The sequence below is a fragment of the Siphateles boraxobius genome, unplaced genomic scaffold (assembly GCF_051911475.1).
Source record: "Siphateles boraxobius isolate OS27281-9 unplaced genomic scaffold, OSU_SipBor_1 77, whole genome shotgun sequence".
In the NCBI taxonomy this organism is placed as follows: domain Eukaryota; kingdom Metazoa; phylum Chordata; class Actinopteri; order Cypriniformes; family Leuciscidae; genus Siphateles; species Siphateles boraxobius.
The window spans coordinates 9,439,189-9,467,031 of NW_027509205.1; the positions used below are offsets into that span (position 1 = coordinate 9,439,189).

At 37.1% G+C, this 27,843-nt stretch overlaps 1 protein-coding gene across 1 annotated transcript; it reads left to right on the forward strand.

Annotated features, from left to right (window-relative positions):
- erbb3b (erb-b2 receptor tyrosine kinase 3b) lies at positions 1-26,378 on the forward strand. The gene is made up of 28 exons (XM_077218387.1): positions 1-576; positions 8,482-8,633; positions 8,741-8,921; positions 10,543-10,668; positions 11,168-11,230; positions 11,766-11,884; positions 12,021-12,162; positions 13,122-13,235; positions 13,372-13,489; positions 13,783-13,856; positions 14,004-14,094; positions 15,778-15,986; positions 16,095-16,227; positions 16,320-16,413; positions 17,845-18,002; positions 18,092-18,145; positions 18,241-18,382; positions 20,617-20,736; positions 20,840-20,938; positions 21,019-21,204; positions 21,318-21,473; positions 21,913-21,988; positions 22,065-22,211; positions 22,309-22,406; positions 22,500-22,679; positions 23,310-23,381; positions 24,100-24,352; positions 25,178-26,378. Exons 1-28 carry the CDS (start codon positions 498-500, stop codon positions 26,005-26,007), a joined length of 4,266 nt encoding a protein of 1,421 aa, XP_077074502.1. The 5' UTR covers positions 1-497; the 3' UTR covers positions 26,008-26,378.
- The last annotated feature ends 1,465 nt before the right edge of the window (positions 26,379-27,843 follow it).

Below are 27,843 nucleotides of genomic sequence, written 5' to 3' on the forward strand. Positions count from 1 at the left end.
AGGGTGGAGAGGCGCAGCGTTCATGCAGTGATTGGTAAATAGCACAGCGCTCTATCGGGCCAATCCACATCTCAGCATCATAAGTGTACACTCAGGGAGTGGTGAGCCTGCGTCATACTTTCAACTTTCCTTCTCACTCTCCTAATCTCGTTTTAGCCTAGTAAATAGTTTATTATCCGTTGACTAAGTGGGAAAATCCAATGGGAATGGTGCTACTGCAAAGCGGAACTTTTTGATGATAGCCTACACTCAACGCGGTTGACAGGGAACAGAGATTATTCAACAGGGAAAGCAGCCGAAGTAAACAACTAAATGAATTTCGTGGATATTTTATTTTAGCATAAACTTTTTTTTTCTTTTGTCCACCGAAATATCACCCTCACCCTGTCCATCTTCCTTGAGAGGGGAGCACTTGGTGTCTGGATTGTCCACCGCTCGCGGTATGTCTGAGGGCGCGCTCGTGTCAGCTCGAGAAGATCCTTCACTCACGAGACGAGATGGGAAAGCAGGTGTTTGCGCTCAGCGCGCTGATGTGTTTCGGTCTATCTCAGACAGTAACTTCACAAACACTAGAAGGTATAAAAGTCTTAATTCTCTCTTATATATATATATATATATATTATTGTTGTTAAAATGGCGTTCAAGATACACACTTATATATAGACCAAAGTAATGTGAATTTCTTGTCTCCCCTAACAATTATGCGTTTGAGTTTAAAAATTAACGATTTCTTTGATTTTCTTGTCATGGTTTATGACCCCTTAAAACCCCTGGGCTTATGCCCTTGTTTAGATTTCATAAGTTGTTTCACATTTAAACTATGTAATAGAATGTCATCTTTACCTGGGTAGTAAAGCAGTAATACACATTAACTTTTTATATTTAAGTAGCCTAGTACTAACCAATTTATCTGTATAAAGGACAGCAGGTGCTGTGACTGGGCACAAGTTTTTCACCAGTTCAAACGACTTTCAGCTTTTTGTACTTAAATAGTCCTGTGGTGTGACAAACGGATTTTTAAAAGCACAAACCTTCAGTGTAGTCATTAAAACTTATGTAGAAATTATAATAGTGGCATATATAATGTTTTATATGAACTTTACCTTGTCCCAGTGCAGGACACTGCTGTCACTGCTTGACGTCATCATGTCAAACACTCACTTGGACTTTCTAGACATCGCTGTTGACTACAACCCAAGATTAGAACTTAATTGTTCTCATAAGAATGGACACGGGTTAATGATTTAAGAAGTGTGGGTGAATAGGATAAGCTTAAACATTTCTAAAAATAAGGGAACATGTCTAACATTATGGCTACTGTGGTTTTACATTTTGAGTCTCTGATTATGCCATTAGCCAGACAACATATGAGGCAAAATAATTAGCCTATAATTATGCATACTTGTTCATTTAAATGACCCTCAACTATAACATGTGGCACAGTGGTGAGTCATGTTGACTTGATATTGACACTCTTGAAATTATTAAACCAGTTACAACTTAAACAGCTTTAGGGCACAAATCTTTTTTCCTCAGGAGCTATTTTTCACAGAACATTAGCTTCAAGCGCTGTGAGTCTCTTGATAGCCAGTCCCGATCACTTATATTTGCCGCCAATCACACATTATTCAGGTGAACAGAATAAGGTGTGGGACTATAGTGCCATATCATAAACCGCTCTTTAATAACTCATTTACAGTCATGGCTCCAAAGTTCAGCCTCTTTAAAGCATACAAGAGGTTTGATATGAAAGACTTTACTAAGTTTATAATCTAATCACTCTTTCCTTCCGGAGAGAAAAAAACGAGAAGATCTTGAATGGAAGACATCTGCTCTGACCAAATAAAAGTGCAATATCCAATATTAAGATACTATAGATAGGCAAAGCCTGTTTGTTTTAAAAGAGAAATGCAACACTTAATTGAACAGATTTAAAAAGAAAAGACAGAAACCATGCATACTTCCAGCCAACAGCCGAACGTAATGGCCTCAGATTTGGAGCAGTCTGTACTTGCAGAAGTTCATGTGAATAGGTGTGGATGTGTGTTTTGGAAGTTGTCTTTTTTGTCCCATGTCGGATCTTCTTTCAGTTTGACACTAGTACTAGTGTCATATCTTTCTCAATGTGTCTACTAATCTATCTTTGCTTTCACTAATCTATCTTTGCTTTCCCTCATGGGTTCTTCCACTCACCCTCTTTTTTTTGTCTCTTGTTTTGTCTGTCATGAGTGCCCAGTCCCCGCCCTGACTCTCTTTGAACTATAATCATTGTGCGCTGCTGGATTCTATTGTATGTTCCACAGTTCTGCTCACTGTCTCTGATACTGTTGATTTAAGATTACTTGTGTGAATGAACAGGACTCCATAAATCCATACATTATTAGCCTCCAAAATCATGTGTGTGTGTGTGTATGAATATGCACATGCTACCTAGACAATACCTTACCCAACAGCAAATATGTCATGTGGGTGTGTTCACCTTTACATGTGCATGTCTGCATAGCCTTTTCTATTAGGGTGTTTCTCAGATTTCATTCCTCATTCATTATCATTGACTGATGGACAGATAATAGGGAAGCACTGATTAAAATTCTGGTCAGTGCAATAATTACTCAATGTTATGGCAGGTAAATATTAAAAAGGTCTACTATTTTGTCTAAAAAATCATTTATTCATGTTGTAATGCTTAAGTGAAATTAGGCACCACAATGGAATGACTATATAGTATAAAAAATTGCTCTTAAAGGATTGCATTTTTGTAAACGTGCACTGTCCATTTAACCTCATAACACATTCAGGTCTATTTTGACCTGGAAGAGAGAAATTAAAAACAATACTTTAGGAACCAAACTTTGGGTCAAGACTATCATCAAATACATATCACTTAGATTTTTTTATTATTATTAGGAGATATGACTTTTAATTTTTTTAATTTTTTTTACTCCTTTTGCAATCTTGTCTATTCTTTCTTTCTTTCTTTCTTTCTTTCTTTCTTTCTTTCTTTCTTCTTTTTTTACATCTATGCGATAGATTTGTCCCAAAAATACTTTTGTAAATTATATTTAGCCTTTTTACCATGTCTCACAAGCACTTTTGGGACTGAATTTTGTTGATAAGCATGAATATGCATGCAACTAATGAACCATTGCAGCACAAAAAAAATTCTCTTTTTCATATGAAAGTGAAAGTTTTTTCTAGTAAAAAAAAACATGGTTACAATAAAGTGTGCAATCCCAGTAGCCCTAGTTGTAACATTCAAAGTCGACTGTTAAAGTCAATATATAACTTATATTGCAGAAACTAGAAATAAAAGGGCCATGTTTATAGATATATGTATTGTGTTTACAGTGTTCATACGTGTTCAAATGTATGCATTATTAATTAATTGTTCAAATTTTGCATTTGTTTTTTATCTAAGATAAAATTGCGGAATTTGCATACAGAATAGTGCAAACAGCAACCCATGTGACAGCACTTCCTGTAAGCAGCACATTTTTATGCGTTCCCAGAATAGATGCTGCTATAACTCGTCCCCTCCAGCTTCATTCCTCGGAGTATCAGAAGCACCGTTCAGTGAGTTTGACTGCTGTTGTAAAGTCACTTAGTGGTATGGTTGTACACATTTCAGGATGCAGTAACATATAGACTGGAGCAATGTAAAGGACAGCGGTCACACTTAGATTATGTCCTTATGCACATCCCCCCCCGCCCCCCACCCCAGCCCTCTGGACTCCCCCTCCTCTTGATAGAGTACTACGCTGACATTCATCCTATTGTCTGGTTGTATGATCTCAGCCCTGCACACACACACACACACACACACACACACACACAGTCAGCGTCAATCAGAGCTACACATTAACAGAGCCACACATTTATAGCTAAGTGACAATACTGTGCTTTGTTCATTAATAATGCCCCTCTAGATCTCATAGCCAGATAGAGCCTTAGGCCTCAGACATGCAGCTGAGCATTACACTCTGCCAGTCTCGGGAATATACCGCTTAACCCCGCGCAAAATACGCCAACAATGCACACTAGGTTCTCTTGGCTCTCAAGCAGTTGCTGACTCCTAAAGTGTAAAGATTTTTTTGTTCTTCCTGAGTGTTGTTTGCACACAACTAATATTTTAAACTACACCACTATGATTAATGGGTTTATTGAATGCGAACGCAAGCAGGTTCACCAGCCAGAACTTGCTGTGTTTGTTTTACAATGTCATTCTCAAGTTCTCCTATGTTCTTAAAAGCTAAATTCAAAGTTAAGCTCACGCCCCATTGACATATTTGTAGCCGGCGCGTCCCACCTTTAAAGGTTGATTTACACAACTCTGCTCTACAAAGGCAAAACACAGTACAGATTTTGTCTAAATTAAATTAAATTGGGCTTCTTAAGCCAGGTGCACACTGTAGAATTTATAATAGTTCTTCATGATTGTTGCTTGTCTGACTGTACAAACATGATTCCTGCTGTAAGCCATGTCACACTGTAGGATCTCAGTTTTCATTAAAGTCAGACCGTACGGCAGTCAAGACACGTTTGAAACAGACGCACACGAAGACTCGTCCGGATTTTTCCATCATCAATCCGTGACATGTTCAGTGACTATGAGCTGCATTTACATGTGGGATAGAAATGGTGGCTAGCAAACAAAAACAATCTCAAGCTATAATTTAAAAACCGAGAAAAAACTTTTTTTTGGAGCAAGTGGTGGTTTGTTTTTGTCTCACTAATTGGATCATGTGGTTCTGCGCTCCTATTGGTTTTTGATTTTACGGTTGTCGTAAGAGAAGCCACACTGCAGGGACTGCGCTTCAAACCTGCACTGCCAAAATCATGTTGGAGGTCAAATTTGATTTGATGTTGGTGAAGATGTCAAACTAGCTATCAAACACTTCATATTTTGGGCTAGGATCGACAAAATTTATCTCAGATGACCAAATCATGGCAAAAATCGTTTGCACCCGGCTTTACCACAGTTTTCAGTATTTTGGATGTCTCACTCATCTAACACACCTGATTCACAAACCTTAAATGGGTGTGTCTGATTTGAGAGACATCCAAAATATGCAGAGGTAGGGAGTCCCCAGGACAGGGTTGAGAAGTACTGTCTTAGACTGTGATCTGTTGTGTGACGTACAGGTTTGGCTCAAACATGCTCAGTGCCTGTGTTAGTTTGTTGAGCAAAACTTATGCAACTGTAAATAAAGCTTAAATATATATATTTTTTTTACAAAAGGTGCTTTAACATCAATACAAACTTCACATTATGCAAATGTTTTCAGAATGTTCATATTACCAAGAAAAATGTTCTTTAAACAGAAGAAATTAATGTCTTTGTTATCATTAAAGCAACAAGAACATTAGGAAAACGTTATTATAACAAAACTATTAAGGTCCGTTTACCAAAGATGATAACTATAAACTTTAAATAATTGTACTAATTCGATGAGAATAGGGATGACCACAACATAGATGTAACAATAATGAGAAAAACAATATTGTTGTAATCACTTTCCCTATATCAAATCTTCCATTTCTGGCAAAAATTTTGGAACGTGTTGTGGCTTTGCAGCTACATAGTCATCTTACAGTAAATAATCTTTTTGAGCCCCTTCAGTCTGGTTTTCGAAAATTTCATAGTACTGAAACAGCCTTGGTCAAGGTCACCAATGATCTGTTAATAGCCTCAGATTCTGGTTCTCTTTCTATTCTTATCCTTCTTGATCTTAGTGCCGCTTTTGATACGGTCAATCACAATCTTTTACTCAACCGTCTGGAAACTGTCTTTGGTGTTTCTGAGACTGTTTTAACCTGGTTTAGATCTTACCTCTCGCATCGTAAACAGTTTGTTTGTATGAATGGTTTTCGGTCTGAGATTGGCTCTGTCCGTACGGGTGTTCCTCAAGGTTCAATTCTTGGCCCCTTACTTTTTAGCATTTACATATTTCCACTCGGACTGCTACTAAGATCACTTGGGCTTAATTATCACTGTTATGCAGATGACACTCAGATTTATATTCTCTCTAAGCCTGGTCAAAATCTGGATGTTCCTTTTTTTTAACACATTGTATTTCTGAGATAAAAACATGGATGTCTCAAAATTTCTTGTGTCTCAATAGTGATAAGACTGATTTCTTGGTTATTGGCACTCCTCATCAGCTTCGTAAGGCTGGTTCACTAATTTTGAACATAGATGGCTCTGATTTGGAGGCACAGACTAATATGGGAGTTATTTTTGATTCTAGTCTGTCCTTTGACTCTCATGTGCTGTACATTGTTAAGAACTCTTTTTTTCATCTCAGAAATATTGCCAGACTCCGCTCTATGTTATCCCTCTCGGTGACTGAAGGGCTTATTAATACTTTAGTTTTTTCTCGTATTGATTATTGCAATGCACTTCTTAATGGGGTTCCTAAAACTACACTGAACAAATTACAATGTGTACAAAATTCTGCTGCTAGGATCTTGACTGGAATCAGAAGAAATGAGCATATAACACCAATTTTAAAGTCTTTGCACTGGCTCCCGGTCAGGTTCCGAGTTGACTTTAAAATCCTTATGCTCACATATAAGGCACTGCATGGTCTGGCACCGCAGTATTTGTCTGCGCTTTTAACTTTATACACACCCAAGCGTCATTTACGCTCTTCACATGCTGGTCTATTGGCAGTCCCACAGACTCGGTTGCGTACTGTAGGGGATAGGGCTTTCTCATCCAATGCTCCTAGGCTTTGGAATGTATTACCTCCAACTATCAGAGATGCACAGTCTTCAAGTAATTTCAAATCTTTATTGAAAGCGCATTTTTTTTAGGTTAGCTTTTACTTGACTTTTATTTTATTGTATTTTATTTTTGTTTATTTTATTTTTCCTCTGAGTGTTGTATTTTAAATTTGCTTGTTTTATTATGTAAAGCGCCTTGAGAAGCTGCTTTAAAGGCGCTATATAAGAATAAAGTTATTATTATTATTATTATTATTATGGCCACAGCTCGCGATTATATTAAACAAAGCGGTGATGTGGACGCCAATATAGTTATCGTTATAGTTATCATTATTGGTGTGAACAGGCTTTCAGCTGGATGGTTTTTATTCTCAGTGTACTTCTTTAGGCACATTCTCTGTTCAACTGAAGTTGAGTTTTTGCTAAAACTCAATTTGTACTGAATTTAACCTGGAATATTCTTGATATAACTAGAAGATTAGGTTTATTGTCATGTCTCACAAGAACAGGATCTCAAATCTGTATGCTACAATGCATCCTGGGTAATTTTGGATGCCACAGTAATATAGAGTGATACACAGAGTGTCAGTTAAGTAAGTGCATGCACACATGTGCTCATGGTAAACATGCAAGGAAGACCCTTGATTGTTTTATAGGTGGGCTGAGTGAGAGAGCAAGATAGTGACTTTTCTATCAGTTGTCATGTCTCTGTCACCTCAGGCCAATAACCCTCGATTCCATCTCTGTCTGAAGCTGTTTCCCACTATTATGCTCGTCTCTTTTTAAGTCTGTTTGGGGAATTTCAGTTGTCTTGTACTACATCCTGACCTGCAGCATCTTGGTGACCTCTGACCTTGCCCTCATTATGTTAATGACCTTGTGGTGTGGCTGCTGCATGATGTCTTTGTGTGCGCTGTGAGTGGAAGCCTTGTGTGGATATGGCCACTTCGAAAGGGCTATATATGTGTACAGAGGTCTCTGTGACTTCTTCTGCAGTCTCATACATTATTGCTATTTACAAATAGACGATCAAACAGATTATCAGCCTATATATTTGAACGGTATAAAGAAGTATTCTGGGTCATGTACTACATGTCTATGGGCTGCATACTGTATCTAGCATGCCGTTGATTACTCCTGGAAGTTTACTTTGCCCTTTGGTTTGTTTAGGGAAAATGCATGAACATTACATATACTTGCATTTGGAAGTCATGCAGGCAAGTGAGCTGTACCACGAGTAAATGTTTAAAACACACAGTATCAGACTAGTTCATAACCCAAAACTAAGGGCTGTGCTAAAATGGATCTTTGTAATAATATACAATTGAAAAATGTAAGGTCGGTAAGATTCTTAAATGTTTTTGAAAGAAGTCTCTTATGCTCACCAAGGCTGCATTAATTTGATCAAAATACACTAAAACAGTAATATTGTGAAATAGTATTACAATTTCAATTACCTGTTTTGAATTTTCAGCATCATTACTCCAGTCTTCAGTGTCACATGATCCTTCAGAAATCATTCTAATATGCTGATTTGCTGCTCAAGAAACTTTTTCATTATCAAAAACACCTTTCAAAACATTTATTTGAAATAAATAAAAATGTCTTTACTGTTACTTTACTGTCTGCTGAATAGAAGTATTAATTTCTTTCTTTAAAGACAATTAAGGTTGTGACTAAATTTCTTTTCAAATGATCCACAAACTCATATACAGTACAACATAATTATATATAAGCAATCTCTTCCCCCACCAGTTTGCACAGGCACCAAGAATGCTCTGAGCTCCACTGGCACCCCTGCACAACACTACAACAACCTGAAGGAACGCTACACCGGATGTGAGATCGTCATGGGCAATCTTGAGATCACACAGATGGAGAATGACCTCGATTTTTCATTTCTTGGAGTAAGAGACATTTATATTTATATATATATATATATGAAATGTTTGATTTGGCTGTAACATAACATTACTGATTACTGTAACATGCTTGTCTTATGCTTCTCTTTTAGAGTATCCGAGAAGTCACAGGCTACATCCTCATTGCTATGAACCAGTTCCGTAGGTTGCCTCTGGGTCAGCTCAGAGTGATTCGTGGTAGCAGCCTGTATGAGAAGGAATGGGCTCTTTCTGTCTTCCATAACTTTGAGAGTCACAGTGGCCTGGAAGATCTGGGCCTCACCAACCTTACAGGTGAGACGAGATTGTAAAAAAAATCTGTGAGGGAAAAACACATGACAGATGTCACATCGAGTTTCCAACGCTGAGTAATTTATCCAAACTGAACCTGCAGCGTGCCACTGCAGAAACAGAAACCAAGCGATCAACAAAAAGTCCAGCCATTCATTGGTCGTTGATGGTTAGGCCAAAAATCTCATGGATTACAAATGCTTCCTTAGATAATTCCTTTCTCTGGAGCATTTATGATCTTGTAAATCTACCTTCTCAAAACAAATGGATGTGACAGAAAGTAAATTTGACATCAGTGATTTGCGGAAGTGTGTAGGCGTATTTAGGAATCTGGCAGATTTGCATAGTGTAGGTCTGGCACACCCATTTCACTCAATAGAGTAGATTGATATACAGACAGGCCCTCAAAAGAGCTTGAGCCTGGCAGAAGTGTGTCTGTGTTTTGTGGATCACATCATTCCAACTGCATATTTTATATAATTTGGCCTGTCTAGACTCATATGAGATGTCAGAAAAGATGAAGTAAAGGGGCACATACAGGGGTTGGACAATGAAACTAAAATACCTGGTTATAGACCACAATCATTTTATTAGTTAGGTGTAGTGCCTTGTTTTGCGGCCAATACAGCATCAGTTCGTCTTGGGAATGACAGAAACAAGTCCTGCACAGTTGCCAGAGGGATTTTGAGCCATTTCTTTTCCAGAACAGTGGCCAGTTCACTGTGATGCTGGTGGAGGAAAACATTTTCTGATTTGCTCCTCCAAAGTGTCTCAAAAATATTTAGATCTTGTGACTGTGCAGGCCATGACATATGTTCAACTTCACTTTCATGTCCATCAAACCATTCTGTCACAAGATTTACTGTGTGTACTGGTGCATTATCATGCTGATGCATGGCACCCCCTTCAGGGTTCAGTGTTTGAACCATTAGGTACACATGGTCCTCCTGAATGGTTTGGTAGTCTTTGGCAGTGACGTGTGTATCGAGCACAGTAGGGAATGCCATGATATTGCAGCTCAAACCATCACTGATCCACCCGTGCTTCACTCTGGGCTCGCAACTGTCCAGGTGTTAAGCCTCTTTGGGACAGTGAAGGTGGACTCATCAGAGAACAATTCATGTTTCACATTGTCCACAGCCCAAGATTTGCACTGTTGGCACCATTGAAACCTTGTGATATAGCAGCCCAACCATGAATATTGACTCTGTGTAACTCCCCGGCAAACAGCTTTGGTGGAAACAGGAGAGTCAAGGCATGCATTTAAATCTGCATTGAGTTGGGCAGCTGGGGTTTTAAGTTTTTTGGATACAACATGGGTCAGTACAAGGACATTCCGCATTAGATCGCTACTTCTTGCGTCGACAGTTACTCCTGTTGGATGTGGTTTGTCCTACGTGGTGGTATTCTGACATTACCCTGGACATTCTGAGACATTTCCAAGAACTATAACAGCACCTCTTGATGGGAAACAGAAACTTAAAATTTACCTTCATGCTCAATACATTTATCCATATATATATATATATATATATATATATATATATATTAGACAATTCTTTAGACAAACAAAAGTGCAAACCGGTGTTTGTTCCCCCTCTATGCGTCTATGCGTGGCCTGCAGAGATCTTGGAAGGTGGAGTACAGATTGTCCATAACAGGAACCTCAGGCATGCTCCATGGATCAACTGGCAGGACATTGTCAGAGACAGTGATGCTCACATCCAGATCCAGAACAATGGAGAAAAAGGTTTGTACATTCACACCCTGATTGGGTGGTTATAGATTGAGTGTGTGAGATAGATATGTGACATTGAATTGTTTTATATCCATGTCCAGAAAATGTTTTAATCATTTACTCACCCCCATGATGTCCCATCCCCATATTGTTGTCTTCCTTCTTTAAAACATAATAGGATATGTTATCTACCATGTATAGAATGTGGATGATGATGATATGAAAGAAAAGTAGCCTAAAATACTTCTTCTAAAGCCTATTTGAATTTATTTTCTTATTTTTTTGAGGAACAGTCTCTTTAATATATGTTCAAGAACCAATGGCCTTTAGCACCAATGATTTCATTGTTTAAAAATACGGTTTTAAACAAAAGCACAAAATTAGTTTAAATGAGACAATACTGGGTTAGAACCAAATAAGAATCTATAAATGATAACAAAGTGTACGTTTTTTGTGAACTATTCCTTTGACTGCACTCATTTATATATTTGACCTCTCTTTGTGTGCATAGGGTCATGTGATTCTGCATGCGGAGAATTCTGCTGGGGTCCACATAAAGATCAGTGCCAGAAATGTAAGTAACTGAGATTCATTTCACATACACCACTGTTCAAAAGTTTGGGGTTGGTTTAAATTGTTTAATGTTTTTGAAAGAAGTTTCTTATCCTCAACCAGGCTGCATTTATTTGAACAAAAATACAGTAAAACTAATATTGTGAAAAGGTATTACAATCTAAAAGTACTGTATTTTTATATTTTAAAATATTTGGAAATTACATTGTATTCCTGTGATGGCAAAGCTGAATTTTCACATGATCCTTCAGAAATCATTCTAATATGCTGATTTAGTGACACATTTAAGAATAAGAAATTAACAATAAGAATCATTTATCAATGTTAAAAACAGTTGTGCAGATAAAAAAAAAATTGTGGAAACAAAAGAAATTTTTTTTGTAACATTTTAAATTACTGTCACTTTTACTGTCAATTGAATGCATTCTTGCTGAATAAAATTATTCATTAATTGACATTGTTTGAATAATTTAATAACTTTCCTTTAGTCATACAAAATGATACGGAGATATTTTGTCTTTGTGCGTGTGTTTCAGTGACAAAAACAGTGTGTGCACCTCAGTGTCATGGCCACTGTTTTGGGACCAACCCTAATGAGTGCTGCCACACAGAGTGTGCTGGAGGCTGCATCGGACCAAAGGACACAGACTGCTTTGTGAGTACTAGCACTATTGTCATAATGCTCTCATTGCATTGCTCAAGATCTGTCACATCTATTGTAAGAAACAAATACAATGAAAACAAAACAAAGCATTGTAACAAACTTTAATTCTTACAACTTTTTCAAAAAGGCATGTCGGCATGTCAATCACTCAGGCTCTTGCGTCCCTCACTGCCCTTGGCCTCTGGTGTATAACCGACAGACCTTTCAGCTGGAACCAAACTCTGAAGCCATGTATCAATTTGGTTCAATCTGCGTACCCAAATGTCCCGGTGAGTTACGAGCCACAACACCCGGTTTACCACAGAGAAGGCCTTCTCTAAAGCATGAGCCAGAAAATAAATAGTTTCTGGGGTATGGTGGCTTGGTGGATAAAGATCTAGGATTGTCATTCAAAGATAACTGGTCTCTAACTTGATAGAACTGATGTATGGTCTAGTAAATTATTGTAAATGAACTGTGAATGAACTCTTGGAGCATTCAGTGAGAGCTTTGGGTGACATGCCTCATTGACAGTGCATCAGAACAGCATTGACGTATCCATGGAGGACCATAACCAACAACGTTAAACATAACACAAGTTTAAACAAAAGCCAGATTTGAATGGTGCTACACCACTCCCCTTACTGTGTTTTACTTTTAGATTAAATTTGAGTCCACAATTAACACTCGCCAAACACCACTTGCGTTGGCGTTGGAAAGTAAATAAAACACAGGATAGTTGGCTATTGACATTTTTAGGAATTTCAACATAATACATGGTTCTAAACCACAATGTATGGTTGTAGACTATGATTGCTTAATCTGACTTAAGTAACGTAATCAAATCAAATCAAATCAGAGATACAAGAAGACTTGTAAAGAAAACAGACTTTCCTTTTTTACTAAAAGTATATCCAGAAAGACACCAAAACAGAAATAACCACTAAATAATTCCTTTAAAAATAAATAAATAATTTTAAAATAAATGTTTTATATTTGTATAATAAATACCATTAATAATTACTTCAAAAAATAATAAAAAAATTAAATAAAAATAATAATAAATTTAAAGGCGGCTCTTCTTTAGGAACTATGCCTATATATGTATCTGTAATAATGGTAGTCTACAAAGCACATTAATGGTTAGTGACACACAAAAAATAAAGAGAATCTTGTAACTCTCTTAAGACACATAATAATGAGTGCAGCATGTAGATTGGGTGACCTTTCCTCTTATTTTTTTCTTCAGCACACTTTGTTGTGGATGGCAGCGCATGTGTGAGCAGTTGCCCTCCTGGTAAAACAGAAAAAGAGAAAAATGGCATTAAACAGTGTGAACTTTGCATTGGCCTGTGTCCCAAAGGTAAAGTGTCCATCCAACCATATTACTGGATTATAGCAGATGAATGCATTGAACTCAATGTGCTTAGGAGTCTTTAATAAAGAAAATTAATCTGTTGCCATGTGACCCCTCATATTTTTTCTCTTTCTCTCTTTAGTATGTGAGGGAACGGGAGCCAATCATAGACAAACAGTGGACTCCAGTAACATAGACAGCTTTATCAACTGTACCAAGATCCAAGGAAGTCTAGATTTTATGATCTTAGGTATCAAAGGGTAAGACGCACACAAACACACTTTGATAAACTCTCTCAGACCTGAACAAAACTGTGCCATAAACAGTCTGTCCTATATTCTAGACCTTTGCCCTGTAATGTCATCGAAGGTTTTAATTAGGTCTTTACATGTGATTCATGGGCTATTTCTCATGAAGTGTCCAGCTCAGATTCTTTCACTGCCTTCCACAGGTTATTAATTAATGAATAAACAGAGAGCAGATTGATGAGTGCCCACAGGGAGTCCATTACTGAGATTGTTTATGCTAATATCTGCACTGTTTTATTCCGCAGAGACGTCTATCATAACATACCACCTCTGGAGCCTGAAAAGCTCAAAGTATTTAACACTGTCAGAGAAATTACTGGTATGCTACTTTACTTTAGGCATACACTGATTGCTCTCTGTTTGTGTTCTTGTTGCTGAAGTTTTTGGTACGCCATTCCGTCTCATGTTGTGACGTGTGTGTGCGTGCGTGCGTGCGTGCGTGCGTGTGTTTGTGTGTGATTTGTAGGCATTTTGAACATTCAGTCTTGGCCCGATGAACTCAGCGATCTGTCTATTTTCTCCAGTCTCACTACCATTCAAGGAAGATCCCTGCACAAGTAAGACTTGAGTGTGTGTAGGTGCGTGTGAGTGTGTTTTATGTGTGTTTTTCATGGTCTAATGTTAATCTTTTGCAACATACGCCAAAGGGTGAATTGACGTAAATATTTCCTACCGGCCATGGAAATGTAAATTCAAACTGCAATATTGTTATTCTAGAAAAACCTTTTTCTTCTTTTACTTTGATATTTGATACACAAAAGGTTGGGGTTGATAAAATTGCTTAATATATTTGATAAAAAATACAGTAAAATTAGTAATATTGTGAAATTTCTATTTTAATATATTTTAAAATGTAGTCAGAGTCAATAGCCTTGTGGGCAGCGACATGTAGTGCGGGTGTGTTGTTGTTGACATTTATTATGCGCATGGAGAAATTTTACACACACAAAAAAAAAGCAATGTACACAAATATGAAAAATCACAAAGTATAAAAATCTCAAAATCAAAAAGACAAAATAATCCCCCCTGACTCATCATCACTGAGACCCACTCAGTAAATTCTACAAAAACACCATCTTTCATTTAATCATTTTACCACCTGTGGCAAAAGGGATTGTTTCCCCCTATTTAAAAAAAAACAAAACGTAAATTTCCAACCCTTAGGTAATTGTTGTAATTTCAGTCTGTGTTCCCCTGTCATCTCTTGTTTTAGCAGTTCCCCATTATGTCTATTAGTCTTCCCAGGTGTCCCCGATTAACCACGCCCTCTTGTTATCTTGTTTAGCTTGTTTGCCCTTGATTTTAAACCCTGTGTTTCAATCCAGTCCTTGTGAGTTCTTGATGTTGTAGCGTTGATGTGTTCCTGAGTCCTGTTCCCTGTCTGAGCCCGCGTTAAGTTTAGAGTTTGTTTAATAAAGTGTGCTGCAAGTGGATTCTGCTTCTTCCTTGCTTCAACCACCACCTTAACAATAATAGCTGTTTATTACCTATATTAGCCCTTACCTTTGGGTTGGAGATTTTAAATTTCAGTGTTTTGTTTTTGTTTTTTTAAATAGTAGATGCGATGCCTATGGTCTGATATAATTTTCATGGCTTTGTGTGCTTCAGATGACCTGAGTTTGAGTCCCGGCTCAATAAAAGTATTAATTTATAATTTTTTAACCTGTATTTGTGTGTTTTGCACATCAGTCATTATTTTGTGTCATATTCCAGTAACATCCTGTTTTTTATTCCTTTAAATGTTTGTCTCTCCACTAAGTGTTTTATTGCTTTTTATTCCTGCAGTGTTTAACATTGTGCATGCGTCTCACCATTGTTTTTTGTTTTCCCTGTGTTTTGTATGTTACTCCCCTCATTCTCCATATGTGCTTATGTCTGTCCTGCAGTCCTAAGAGGTATGTACTCCCTGCAACCCATCTAAAAACCGGTATTTCTGTATCGCCAAATCTCTCTCAATCACATGTGCAAACATTGTCTTTTTTCCTGCTTTGGGTGCCAAGTAATGACGACAGTCTTCCTGATGAGTTGTGAAATGTTTCTGTAAAGATAGCAGGGGCATGTATGAGCATATATTCAAACTGACATGAGATGAGGGTCATGAATGGTTCATGTGCTTTCATTTGTGATCTGGCACTGGGAGCCTGTGGTGTGCTCAGGGGAAATCACTGTGGATCTGTCCCTTCCTTCGGCCATTCTCCCTTTATGCTCCAATTTCTCATCCATTCCATCCTCTCCATTAGGCCCTTCTCTTTGTTGGTGATGAAGATTCCCTCCCTCACATCTCTGGGACTCTATTCCTTGCGTGAGATCAGCGATGGCAGTGTATACATCGCTGAAAATATAAACCTGTGTTATCACCACACTGTCAACTGGAGTAAGATCTTCGACGGTAACCGCCGACAGAGCAGACGTAATGACATCAAGGACAACAAACCCAAGACCCAGTGTGGTCAGTTAAGTTCCTCCCTAACCGCAGAATGGGTACTGTCTGTTTCACATATGTTATTATGTTGTCGTACATTGTTAACTTGCATGTCTTTGCATTTCGTGTAAACAGAGGAAGAGGGCCATGTGTGTGACCCGTTGTGCTCAGACGCAGGTTGCTGGGGCCCGGGGCCTGAGCAATGTTTGTCATGCAGGAACCACAGTCGGCACGGTACCTGTGTATCTCACTGCAATCTTTACTCCGGGTCAGTGTGCTTGGTAGATTTGTTTTATTGTTATATATTTATAAGTTTATTGAAAGTTGGTTCAGTGAATGAAGGACTGTGTGTGTCCACAGAGAGCCACGGGAGTTTAAAGCATCTAATAAAGAGTGCCTTGCTTGTCACCCTGAGTGTCTACCCCAAAATGGGAATCAAACATGCCATGGAGAAGTATGCAACTTCAAACTTTTCTTTTTTTTGTGTTATGATTTTGCTACCCATGGGGGGCATTTTTTACTAAAACTAAAACGATCGAAAATCAAATGAAAACTTAAACTTCATTTCTAATTTTCATTTAATTTGAAGTACTAAAATGACTAAAGCTAAAACTGAAATAAAAATATAAAAGCTTGGTCCCACTATATTAAGTGGCTTTAAGTAATATGTACTTACATCGAAAAATAAGTACAATGTACTTATTGTGTTCAGGTTGTATTGTAAAACACTTGTGCTGCTATTGAGGTGTGATACGGGTAAGGTTAGGGTCAGGTGTGGTGTTATAGGAAGGTTTAAGGGTAGGTTAAGGTGTAAGGGAAGGGTCAGCTGTGTAATTACAGCTGTAATTACAAGCTGGTATTTTCGAAATATAAGTACAATGTAAAAACATGAATGTACACAATAAGTCCATTGTATTAAATTATTATTTTCAATGTAAGTACATAGTACTTAAAGCCACTTAATATAAAGTGGGACCAAAAGCTTTATTATAAGAACAATATGACAAAAGCACAACAAAATTACTTAAAGTAAAATAAAAGCTCATTCAAAATATGAATAAATGCTATCATAATATATAAATAAAACTTAAATAACACTGGCCCCAAATTTACACTAAATATTCATTTCAGAAATAATACAATTTCCATCATTAATTTAAATTCAGTTCAGTTCAGTTTTTTTTTAATTGATTTGTTTGTTTATCTATTTTGATAATTGATTCTGATTCTCAAATGTTTAGTTTCTATTTTATAGAGAATTTTTAGATTCTCTCTTTTTTTGGTCAAATTTGAAGGCCCATAACTTTCTCATAAATTTGTTCTTTCAGTCTGGGAAACCATTTTAGGCATGTAGACTCTTAAGCACTACAAGTTTCTGTTCCTGTGCACAAGTCACATCCTTGCTTTTGTATTCTGTAAAATAACGCAGTCTGTGTGTCCTTTGAAATAGTTCAGATTTTTTCCCACTTAGATCAGCTGTTCTAGTGATTTGTTTTACTTCAACTTTATGGTATCCAAGTCTTTGTTTTTACCAGTGCCTATTTGACACATTTTTAATCAACCTTTCACATCTTTCTTACTGTGTATGATAGTGCTAAAGGGTGTTATGATAATGATGTGAAGAACTTTTTTTACGGGGGAAAAAAAATCCAACCCACACACTCTCTGTGTAATGTCTGCATGTTCGGTTGATTACAGTAACTTGCCAGACAGGCTTTGCTGGCTCTTTGCTCCAGATCTTTTCATTGTGCAATACATCACTATTAACAGTGACTTAATAAAGAAATTCATTCGAACTGTTTGTCCTAGTGCAGGTCCTTAGTGACAGGAATATTTGTTCTATTAATATGTAACTTATAAGCTTCTTTCTTTCTCTGTGCATCAGGGCGCTGATAAGTGTGTAGCATGTTTAAACCTGATGGATGGCCCACATTGCGTTTCTACTTGTCCTAATGGAGTGAATGGGGAAAAGGGTCAGACCATATTTAAGTACCCTAATGCAACAAGTCATTGTGAGCTATGTCACCTCAACTGCACAAGAGGGTAAGTCCAATTGAGAGAAAGTGGTTAGCTGAAAACACTGTGTATTGGTATGTGAATGTGTTCCTTTGTGGTATTTGTCCCCTCACCAGATGCACAGGCCCTGCGCTCAGAAACTGTGTAGATCATGACAGACTTGTGAACAGGTTTGTAGCACCATCTTCTGGTTACAATTAGAAAGTACAAACATTTTCAGATATACACATCAAAAGTTTTCCTTCACCAAGCATTTTCCTCTCAGCTCTCAGATCGCAGTTATAGCAGTTGCTGTATTTGCTGGTATCCTTGTGCTCTTGGCACTGTTTTTGCTTGGCATGCTGTATCACAGAGGCCTGGCAATCCGTCGGAAAAGAGCTCTGAGGAGGTACCTTGAGAGCGCTGAGGTAAGTCGTTTGGTTTCTTTGAATATAATGCTTTATACTTAACCTATATGTAATTAAAAAAATGAGGTTCCTTGCATTTTTCAATACAATGATCTAATTATAATGGATACACACTACCGTTCAAAAGTTTGGGGTCAGTACGATTTTTTAAAAGAAATTAATACTTTTATTCAGCAACAGCCCATTAAATTTAGCAAAAGTGACAGAAAAAAATAATTTTAGTTTTTAAAACCGTTTTTTTAAGGATTGACTTCCTATTTAAAATGTATTTCTGTTTCCAAAAAATATGAAACAATACAACTGTTTTCCGCATTTACAATAATAATAATTCGTGAGCACCAAATCAGCATATTAGAATGATTTTTGAAGGATCATGTGACACTGAATACTAATGGCTCCTGAAAAATCAGCTTTGCCACCACAGGAATAAATTAAAATAAAAAATAGTTATTATAAATTGTGATAATGTAATATTTCACAATATGTGATGCGAGCTGGGAAAACCCACCACATGGTGAAATTTGATCTATTACTTTTGATACCATATGAAAGCTGGTATCAAGCCCTTTCCAAATCTGTTTTTATCTTTTTCATAGCTTGTTGGTAGGGAAAACTATGTTTATCTGAAGTAGGCTGATCGCTATTTACAGGAACGGAATTTTGAGAAAAACAGGTTTAATTAACTGTCACCGTCTCGCTAGAGGGACGATTGGCACTCTTTTTTATTGCTTTTTTTCCACATCACATATTTTAGTAATCATCATAAATTAGGTATCATTTGAAAGCTTACAAACTCAAACACTACTTACTCAACTCATCCTGTGAAAACCGTTTTGGACATCCCCAGGAATGAGCAGATTGAGGTGAGCAAGATCATTTAAAGGGTTAGTTCACCCAAAAAGTAAAATTCTGTCAGTAATTACTCACCCTCATGTTGTTCCAACCCCGTAAGACTTTTGTTCATCTTCGGAACACGAATTAAGATATTTTTGATTAAATCTTAGAGCTGGATCACTCCTCCATAGGCTTCTTCAGGGATTGAAACTTGCCGGTCACGAAAAGTTATTAATAACATCGTTAAAATAGTCCAAGTGACTACAGTGGCTCAATCTTAAGTTTATCAAGCGACGAGAATACTTTTCGCACGCATCACACACACATGACCACCGTCGGCCATTAGTGAGCCTACGTGTGACGTAGCACTACGCTATTACAATACGTGAACTGATTCGAGGCCCACAGAGAAGGAAATGAATAGTTGAAATAAAGTCGTTATTTATTTATTTTCACACAAAGGCTTCCAGTGGACATATACAAATACAACATGAAACATAATACTACAAATTATAAGAATAAAAAATAAAAATATAAATATATGAGAATAAAACCTATGGAGGAGTGATCCAGCTCTCAGATTTAATCAAAAATATCTTAATTCGTGTTCATAAGATTAACAAAGGTCTTAAGGGGAAGGAACAACATGAGGGTGAGTAATTACTGACAGAATTTTCATTTTGGGGTGAACTAACCCTTTAAGTGAGCAGCTATTTCAGACTCCGTTGTTCTCTTGTTCTCCTTCATCTCGATATAACGTTATGTGTGTCGTTACAGTTAAGAGTTTAAACAGGACTGGCTGGAAATGCGCACTGATACACCCTCAGAGAGTATTTTCAGCTTGCCACTATAAATCGCTATTTTTCTGCACAAAATAAGGGAATTTTGCCAAGATAGTTTCAGAGATAAGAGACGAGATGTTATAAAATAATAATTTAGTGAAAAAAAAACATTTTTGACAAAAAACTGGCATTCTAACTATTTTTTGATCTTCCTGAAAATGGCCCTGTGCGACGTCTAAAGGGTTTCCCCAGATCACATCACATATTACTGTTTTTACTGTATTTTTGATCAAATAAATGCAGCCTTGAGCATAAGAGACTTCTTTTAAAAACATAAAAAAATCTTAATGACCCCAAACTTTTGAACGGTATTGTATATAGCAAAACTATTACCCTTTTAAAGGCATGTAATGTAAACATACAGTACGTCACAAATGTAGAGCCTAGTGATACAGATTAATATTGTATTTGAACATTGCATGCGGAGAGAAACCGAATAAAATTGGCATCTGAAAGTGACATTTAGACATTTTTAACTGTCATAAGCGTGTTATTGGCCACTGTACTTCCTTGGCTATCAATATTATATGATGCGCATTTCCTCCTGTCACCACACAGAGCATTGAGCCGCTGGATCCTGGAGAGAAGGGGACTAAAGTGCATGCTCGCATCCTAAAACCACAAGAGCTGCGAAAGGGGAAACTTCTGGGCTACGGAGTCTTTGGCACTGTGAATAAGGTTGGAATGCCTCTCACATTTAAGTTTGCCTTTGGTCAATTTAATCTTATACTGAGTTACCTGTTTTCTGGACCGTGATTAAGCTTAAGTCACTTATCCTCAGGGTTTCTGGATCCCTGAAAGAGACTCTGTAAAAATACCTGTGGCAATAAAGACCATCCAAGACCGCAGTGGCCGGCAGACCTTCACAGAAATTACTGATGTGAGACATCAGCTTGCACTAAAGGTACACTCAAACATGCATTGCCTCATGCCTCATACTTATTTTTCAACTGTCTGCAGCACATGCTTGCAATAGGAAGCCTGGATCACCCATATATAGTGCGTCTTCTTGGGATCTGCCCAGGGACAAGTTTGCAGCTGGTCACCCAGCTCAGTCCTCAGGGATCCTTACTGCAACACCTTCGCCAAAACAAAGATAGCCTGGACCCCCAGCGTCTGCTCAACTGGTGTGTGCAGATCGCAAAGGTGAGATGAGAAGAGTATGTAATAAAGTGTCTAGATGAATTCTTTACAAATGGTCTTTACATAAAGCTCTTTGGTGGAAAATGTTTATACACAACATCTGTATGTATCTTTAGGGCATGTATTATCTGGAGGAGCACTGCATAGCACATAGGAACCTTGCTGCACGCAACGTGCTGTTCAAGAGTGACTACATGGTACAGATCTCAGACTTTGGGGTTGCAGACCTGCTCTATCCAGATGATAAGAAATATGTGTACAGTGAGCACAAGGTAATGTACAGATGAATTTCTCCTGAAATAAGATATATACACTACTGTAGAGTTTGGGGTTGGTAAGATTTTTTTTATGTTTTTGAAAGAAGCCTCTTATGCTCACCAAGGCTGCATTTATTTGATAAAAATACAGTAAAACCAGTAATTTTGAGAAATATTACTGCAATTTAAAATAACTGTTTTCTATTCTATTTTTGTGGAAACCGTGATACTTTTTTCAGGATTCTTTGTCACTTTTGATTAATTTAATGCATCCTTGCTGATTAAAAATATTAATTTCCTTCAAAAAAAATATTACTGGCCCCGAACTTTTCAATGTTAGTCTACATATTTTTAAATATAAATAAAATAATATAAAATGATGTATAATAGAAATAAGTTTACTAAAAAGGCATCATCTGTTCAGGTTGCTGATGAAATGGCCTCTTTTTTTCAGACGCCAATTAAATGGATGGCATTAGAGAGTATCCTCTTCGGAAGATACACTCATCAGAGTGATGTGTGGAGCTATGGTGAGTCTCAGTACTGTTGAAAATCAGTTTTAGTTGTTTAGAAGTTTATCTGAGTGAATGTTCTTATTTATTCCAGGTGTGACTGTATGGGAGATGATGTCATATGGAGCAGAGCCATACGCAACTATGCATCCTCATGATGTGCCAGGTTTACTGGAGAAAGGAGAGCGGCTGGCTCAACCACAGATCTGCACCATAGATGTCTACATGGTCATGGTCAAGTGTAAGACGGATGTTAGATGCATTTGGGCAATGATTTAATACACTGTTAAAACATTGAAGGTCCTTATAAACACTTTTTATTCCCCACCTTTCCCTAGGCTGGATGATTGATGAGAATGTAAGGCCTACATTTAAAGAACTGGCCAATGAATTTACAAGAATGGCAAGGGATCCACCACGATACCTTGTGGTGAAAGTAAGAAACCAAGATTTTCTTAAGAAGTAGTCAAATATAGGGACCAGAAATCAGTTTGTGACTTATTTCATTGATTTCTGTGCCCTAATGTAGCCTGCTCAGAATTGCGCTGGTTCAGAGGAAAGCCACCAACGTGTCAAAGGAACTCATTTAGAGGCAGACTTGGAGGAAGATGATGATGATGATGAGGTATTGCAGGATGGCTTTGCTACTCCTCCCCTTCAGCTGTCACCAACTAGAAGTCATTCTCGCCTCCGTATGGCCTCCTACAGGGTGAGATGTCCAACATTTCTATCATGTTTACACCATCAATCAAAAGTTTGGGGTTGGTAAGATTTTTTTTTAAAATGTTTTTGTAAAAAGTCTCTGCATTTATTTGTATATGTGAATGTATTTAATCAAAATACAGTAAAACTGTAATGTGAAAATGTTCTAATATTGTTTTCTATATTAGTATATTCAAAATTTGATGTATTCCTGTGATGGCAAAGCAGGATATCTAGTAGCCATTACTCCAGTCTTTAGTGTCACGTGATCCTTCAATAATTATAGCTGATTTTGTGGCCAAGAAATTTTTTTAGCTGCTTAATATTTTTTTAGAAATTGACAATTTTTTTCAGGATTATTTGAGGAATAGAAAGTTCAAAAGAACAGCATTTATTTGAAATAATCTTTTTAACATTATTAATATCTTTACTTTTTAATGCATTTCTGCTGAATAAAAGTATGAATTAAAAACCAATTGTATTTTGAATGCAATAACAACTTTGAATGGTAGTGTATGTTTGTTATTCTTCTCTGAATATAACTAATAGTAATAAAGTAACAAGTCCTGGGTATAAATAGAAACTGCACAATGATTCTCTTCTCACTCTCTCTCTCTCTCTCTCTCTCTCTCATTAGGGCACCTCAGAACACACAACAACTATAGGTTATCTCCCTATGACCCCTGGCCCAGGGGACGACCCTAGACAGGTCAGCTTATATATCATGTCATCTATCATGTTGACTTTGACTACAAGCTTCATCTTAAATAACTGTTTTGTTATATCACAGTATGGACATGCATTAGATCAGGAGTTTTCAAACCTTTTGATGCCAAGATATCCCTTTCCTAAAATATAAAGGCAGCCATATATATTTTCTTGTATAAAGACCCATTTATACTGTTGAATAATAGTACTTATATATTACTTGTATTATGAAATATTATTTATTTATGTCATAGCATGTTACTGTACTGGAGCAAAATAATTTATCTAAAAAATACTGACTGGTTCTCAACCTTCAAAGATTGAAGCTCCTACGTTGTCCAACACAATATTCAAATATTCAATATTTCCAGTATTTCTCCTGCAATAATGACAAAAATGATTTCAGTTTACATTGATTGTGTTTTAATTTAGATTGTTATTTTAATATATTAATAATTGATTAATATTTTTTAACTATGTAGATCTATATATTATAGTATTTGTATGTGTGTGTATTAAATGTTGTCTATATATGAGAAGCACCACAATAGACTGAACTAACTGCCCCAAGGGATTAATAAAGCTCTAAAATAATAATAATAATAAACAATCCTACAAAAATTCTCCTTTTTTTCTGTGGACCTTTGTTAAAAAAAACGTAATTATTACACAAATAAATACAGAATGTGAAATGATATACTTGTGTTGTTTCCACCCAGAGGAGAGCCCAGAGGAGGAAGACTGGCTCAGTGAGGACAGACTCGGAGTGCTCAGAGGGCAGGGGGACCATGGTGGACATTGAAATTTTGGTGGACATGGTGGACATTGAAACAGGTAGTCTCCGCAGAGGTCGTAGTCGTATGGACAGCGCCTACATGTCCAACGGCGTGTCTGTGACGTCAGATCCGTTCTCGCCTGGCCTGGAGGGGGTAGATGAGGTCAATTATGGATACGTGCTGCCCACCGAGAGAGGTAAAACAATATTGACCTCAAATGTATTACTTGCCATGTACACACTGTAAAATTTCAGGAGTGACAACTACATTAAATACATGAGTGATTTCCGTAAATTATCGTTCTGTGTGTGTACGGGATACGACTAATTCCAGAAATTGCCATGATTGACACTATGGTAACCATAGCAACATTCTGGCATCTCGTCGTTTGGTATCCGTCTCGTCGTTTGGCATCGATGTGTTTGGTATCCGCTACTTTTGGTCAAAGTAATATTCAAGTGACCAAAGACTCGTTCTGTTCTGCAATTTTAACAAAACCACTGCCAACAGCAGCGTTGTGTTTTGTTTATGCTTGGAAGGCTGCTTTGCAGTGCTGTCTTTTGCTGTGTTGCCATGTCCGCTTACTATAAGCGTCTATGGGCTTATTCTATGAGCTTTGCTCATTAAGTGATATAGAGTTTATGGAGTTATTACAGTGGACATATGTGGGTTGCAATATTTTGGTCTTTTTTCAATATAAAGCATTTGGATTTGTTTCCGTTTATTATGGGCTTGTTCCTGATTGCTGTTTTTTTCTAGCAAGATCTACAGTAGCAAGACGAATGAGTCAAGGCGTGTACCTCTTTTCCTGTGATTTCTGGCACTATGCATACAAAAGTGAGACAAATACATGTGATGTATTTAAACATGACAATGCGGTTGTCTCTCCTGTAAATGACTGAACTGGGTGTTACAGAATTATGCAATAAAGGTGAAATGACATCCGACTTTAGCTGCAGTGTGTATGTGTTTTTTGGGACTCAACTGTGTGCATTTTTATGACACATATTTTCTCATTTAGATTCCAGAAGCACTGTTTCTCAAAGAAGGATATCCAGTAACTCCAAGAGTGCTCTCTCGACACCGAAAACAGACACCACACAAGAGTACGAGCTAATGAACAAAGAGCCCTCTCGACTTTCTACTTCAGCTACAGATAGCGCTGACGCTTCGTCTGCACTGAGCAAACCCTCTTCCCCTGCTTCTCCTTACACATGCAACATTTTACCACAGAAGAGAGACACTGACTCAACACAAACCGAACAGTCAAATAAGGCCACTAGTCCCCCTGAAGAGGACAGCCTGGAGTCTGCTGCTGCTGCTGCTGCTGCTTGTAAAATCGGTCTGGTTGAAACGGTAACATGTACTGGCGGGAGTCAATCTGAGATCCGCGCTGTAGAGGAAGAATCCTCAGAGGAGCAGAAGCCACTAGAAGCGGTGCTTGAGTATGAATACATGGACATACGTGCAGACATACACCAGCAAAACGTAGCAGGGGAGAACACAGCGAGCAGTCCGGTGGAGAGTGGCGTCAAAGAAGCAATTTACCAAAATGTAAGCAATCTGCCAAGGTTGACTGCAAGACATGAGGATTCTGATTGCACTACACAGCACAGTGAATATGTGGACATGGAGGCATCTGAGAGAACTGGCTCCGAGGATGGGGATCAGGCTGATTATCAGAACATTCCACTAAATGGAAGGCCTGTTGTGGGAGAGGAGTCACAAAAGCCTGGTCTCAGATCCTTCATAAAAGTGTGTACTGGAGTGGAGGCACAAAACACTTCGTTTGACAACCCAGACTACTGGCACAGCAGATTATTCCACAAGCAGGACGCTCTATGCACGTAATTATTGACCTCAACTCACTAACAGAAACAATGTGATGGATGAACGATGGAAACGGAATGGACTGGGATAACCAGGATGTTTCGGATGTATATCTACCATCTGCTCAATATTTGAACACATGAATTTATGCTAATGTGCCAACAAAATAAACTTTATAATAGTATGAAATGTCTTGTCTTGTTGAAGATTGGCCTACCTCTATTTGTTTGTCTCTGAAGTCCAACTCCTGTGGTTTTGTATACAGATTAATGTTTGTTTTTTAAGACGATGATTTTTATTTACTCAATGAGGAAAAATTCTTTTTGGAAAAAAAACTTGTATAAATTGTATATTGATTTTCTCAAATAAAGTAATTTTCATTTGATTACTTACATTTGTTGTCTTCCATAGTTAATTGTGCACTTCACGTTATTATACGTAAAGATTTTGCTATCACCAATGTCAAACAAGCGTAGATAATTTTATTTGAAAACATTTTCATTAAAAAATCAAAAATCACTTTATTTAAAAAAAATCTGTTTAATGAAAACACAATTCAATTTTCACTCAGAAATTAGAAATCCGCTATTAATTTCACAAATAATTACAATGAATGAAACGGCAAGTAACATTGAATTGAACGTACAATTTTGAAGTAGAAAGACTGAAATAGTATTTTCTTGTAAAACATACTACAATAATGTAAAGTTTTATTACAACTTTTAAAAAAAATGTAGTGTACATTTGAAACATTTTCAAAATAAAAAGTATTGATAAGGCTACAAAAATATTAATGAGGGTTGCCTGCTGTGATCAGACATTAAAGGCGTGAATGTGTCCAAATGACAAATTAATGCTTTTCTAATCCTAGATAAAAAGACTGAACTAAAAACTCCAGTTCTGTGTGAGCCAGATTCTTGCATATGTTATTAATCTATAGGCAAAATTAGAAAATTGGGGTTTAAAACTAAACTGATTCTAGAACATTTTGATATGGTATGTCTGAAATAAAGATATTCTTTTGTTGTTCACATGTTATGTGTTTATCGGGTTTCATTTATATATTATATATAATAGTCTGCACTCATTACATCAAAACTCATAATCTTCAGAGGCAGTAATTATAGGACATTGTTATGATAAAGGTTTAATTTCATCTTTGTATGACTTGTTTGTGTCTGGGTCTGATGAATCCTCAGAATCAAAACTAAGATTATGTAAAGATGATGAAATATCTTTAGAAGATTGTAATGAGGCATGTAAGGAGGCTCAGATGAAGAAAGTCAACAGTCGCTTAAAACTCATGCAGTACAAATGGCGTATGCGGACAAACATAACTCCTGTTAAGTTGCACAAGTTCAATGATAACATTCCTGATACCTGCTTAAAGTGTAACGAGGCGAGAGGTACATTGTACCACTGTATATGGGAATGTGTGAAAGTGAAACCCTTTTGGCAAGGTATTATTGATATAATTGAGTAAATTCTATCCAAGAAACTACCACTGGATCCTAAGCTTTTTATCCTGTGTATACATCCTATCAGTTATCCCTTATAGAACAAAGAGGTCAGATTCATAGATGTGTATTTTACAAGCTAACGGTATAATTGCTCTTAATTGGAAAAATATCAATAAGCCAAGAATTGGAATGTGGATTAATGAAATGACGTCAAATATGGCAATGGAAAAGATAACGTAGATTGTCAAAAATAAACAAAATGCTTTTGAAGATGTCTGGAGAACTTTTACTAACTTCTTAAGGCACAATGTTAATGTTGGTAATCTGCTACAACAAGAGCAGGCTCTGTGGGAGTTAGTAACATCATTATCTTCTACATACATCTGTGAAACACTCT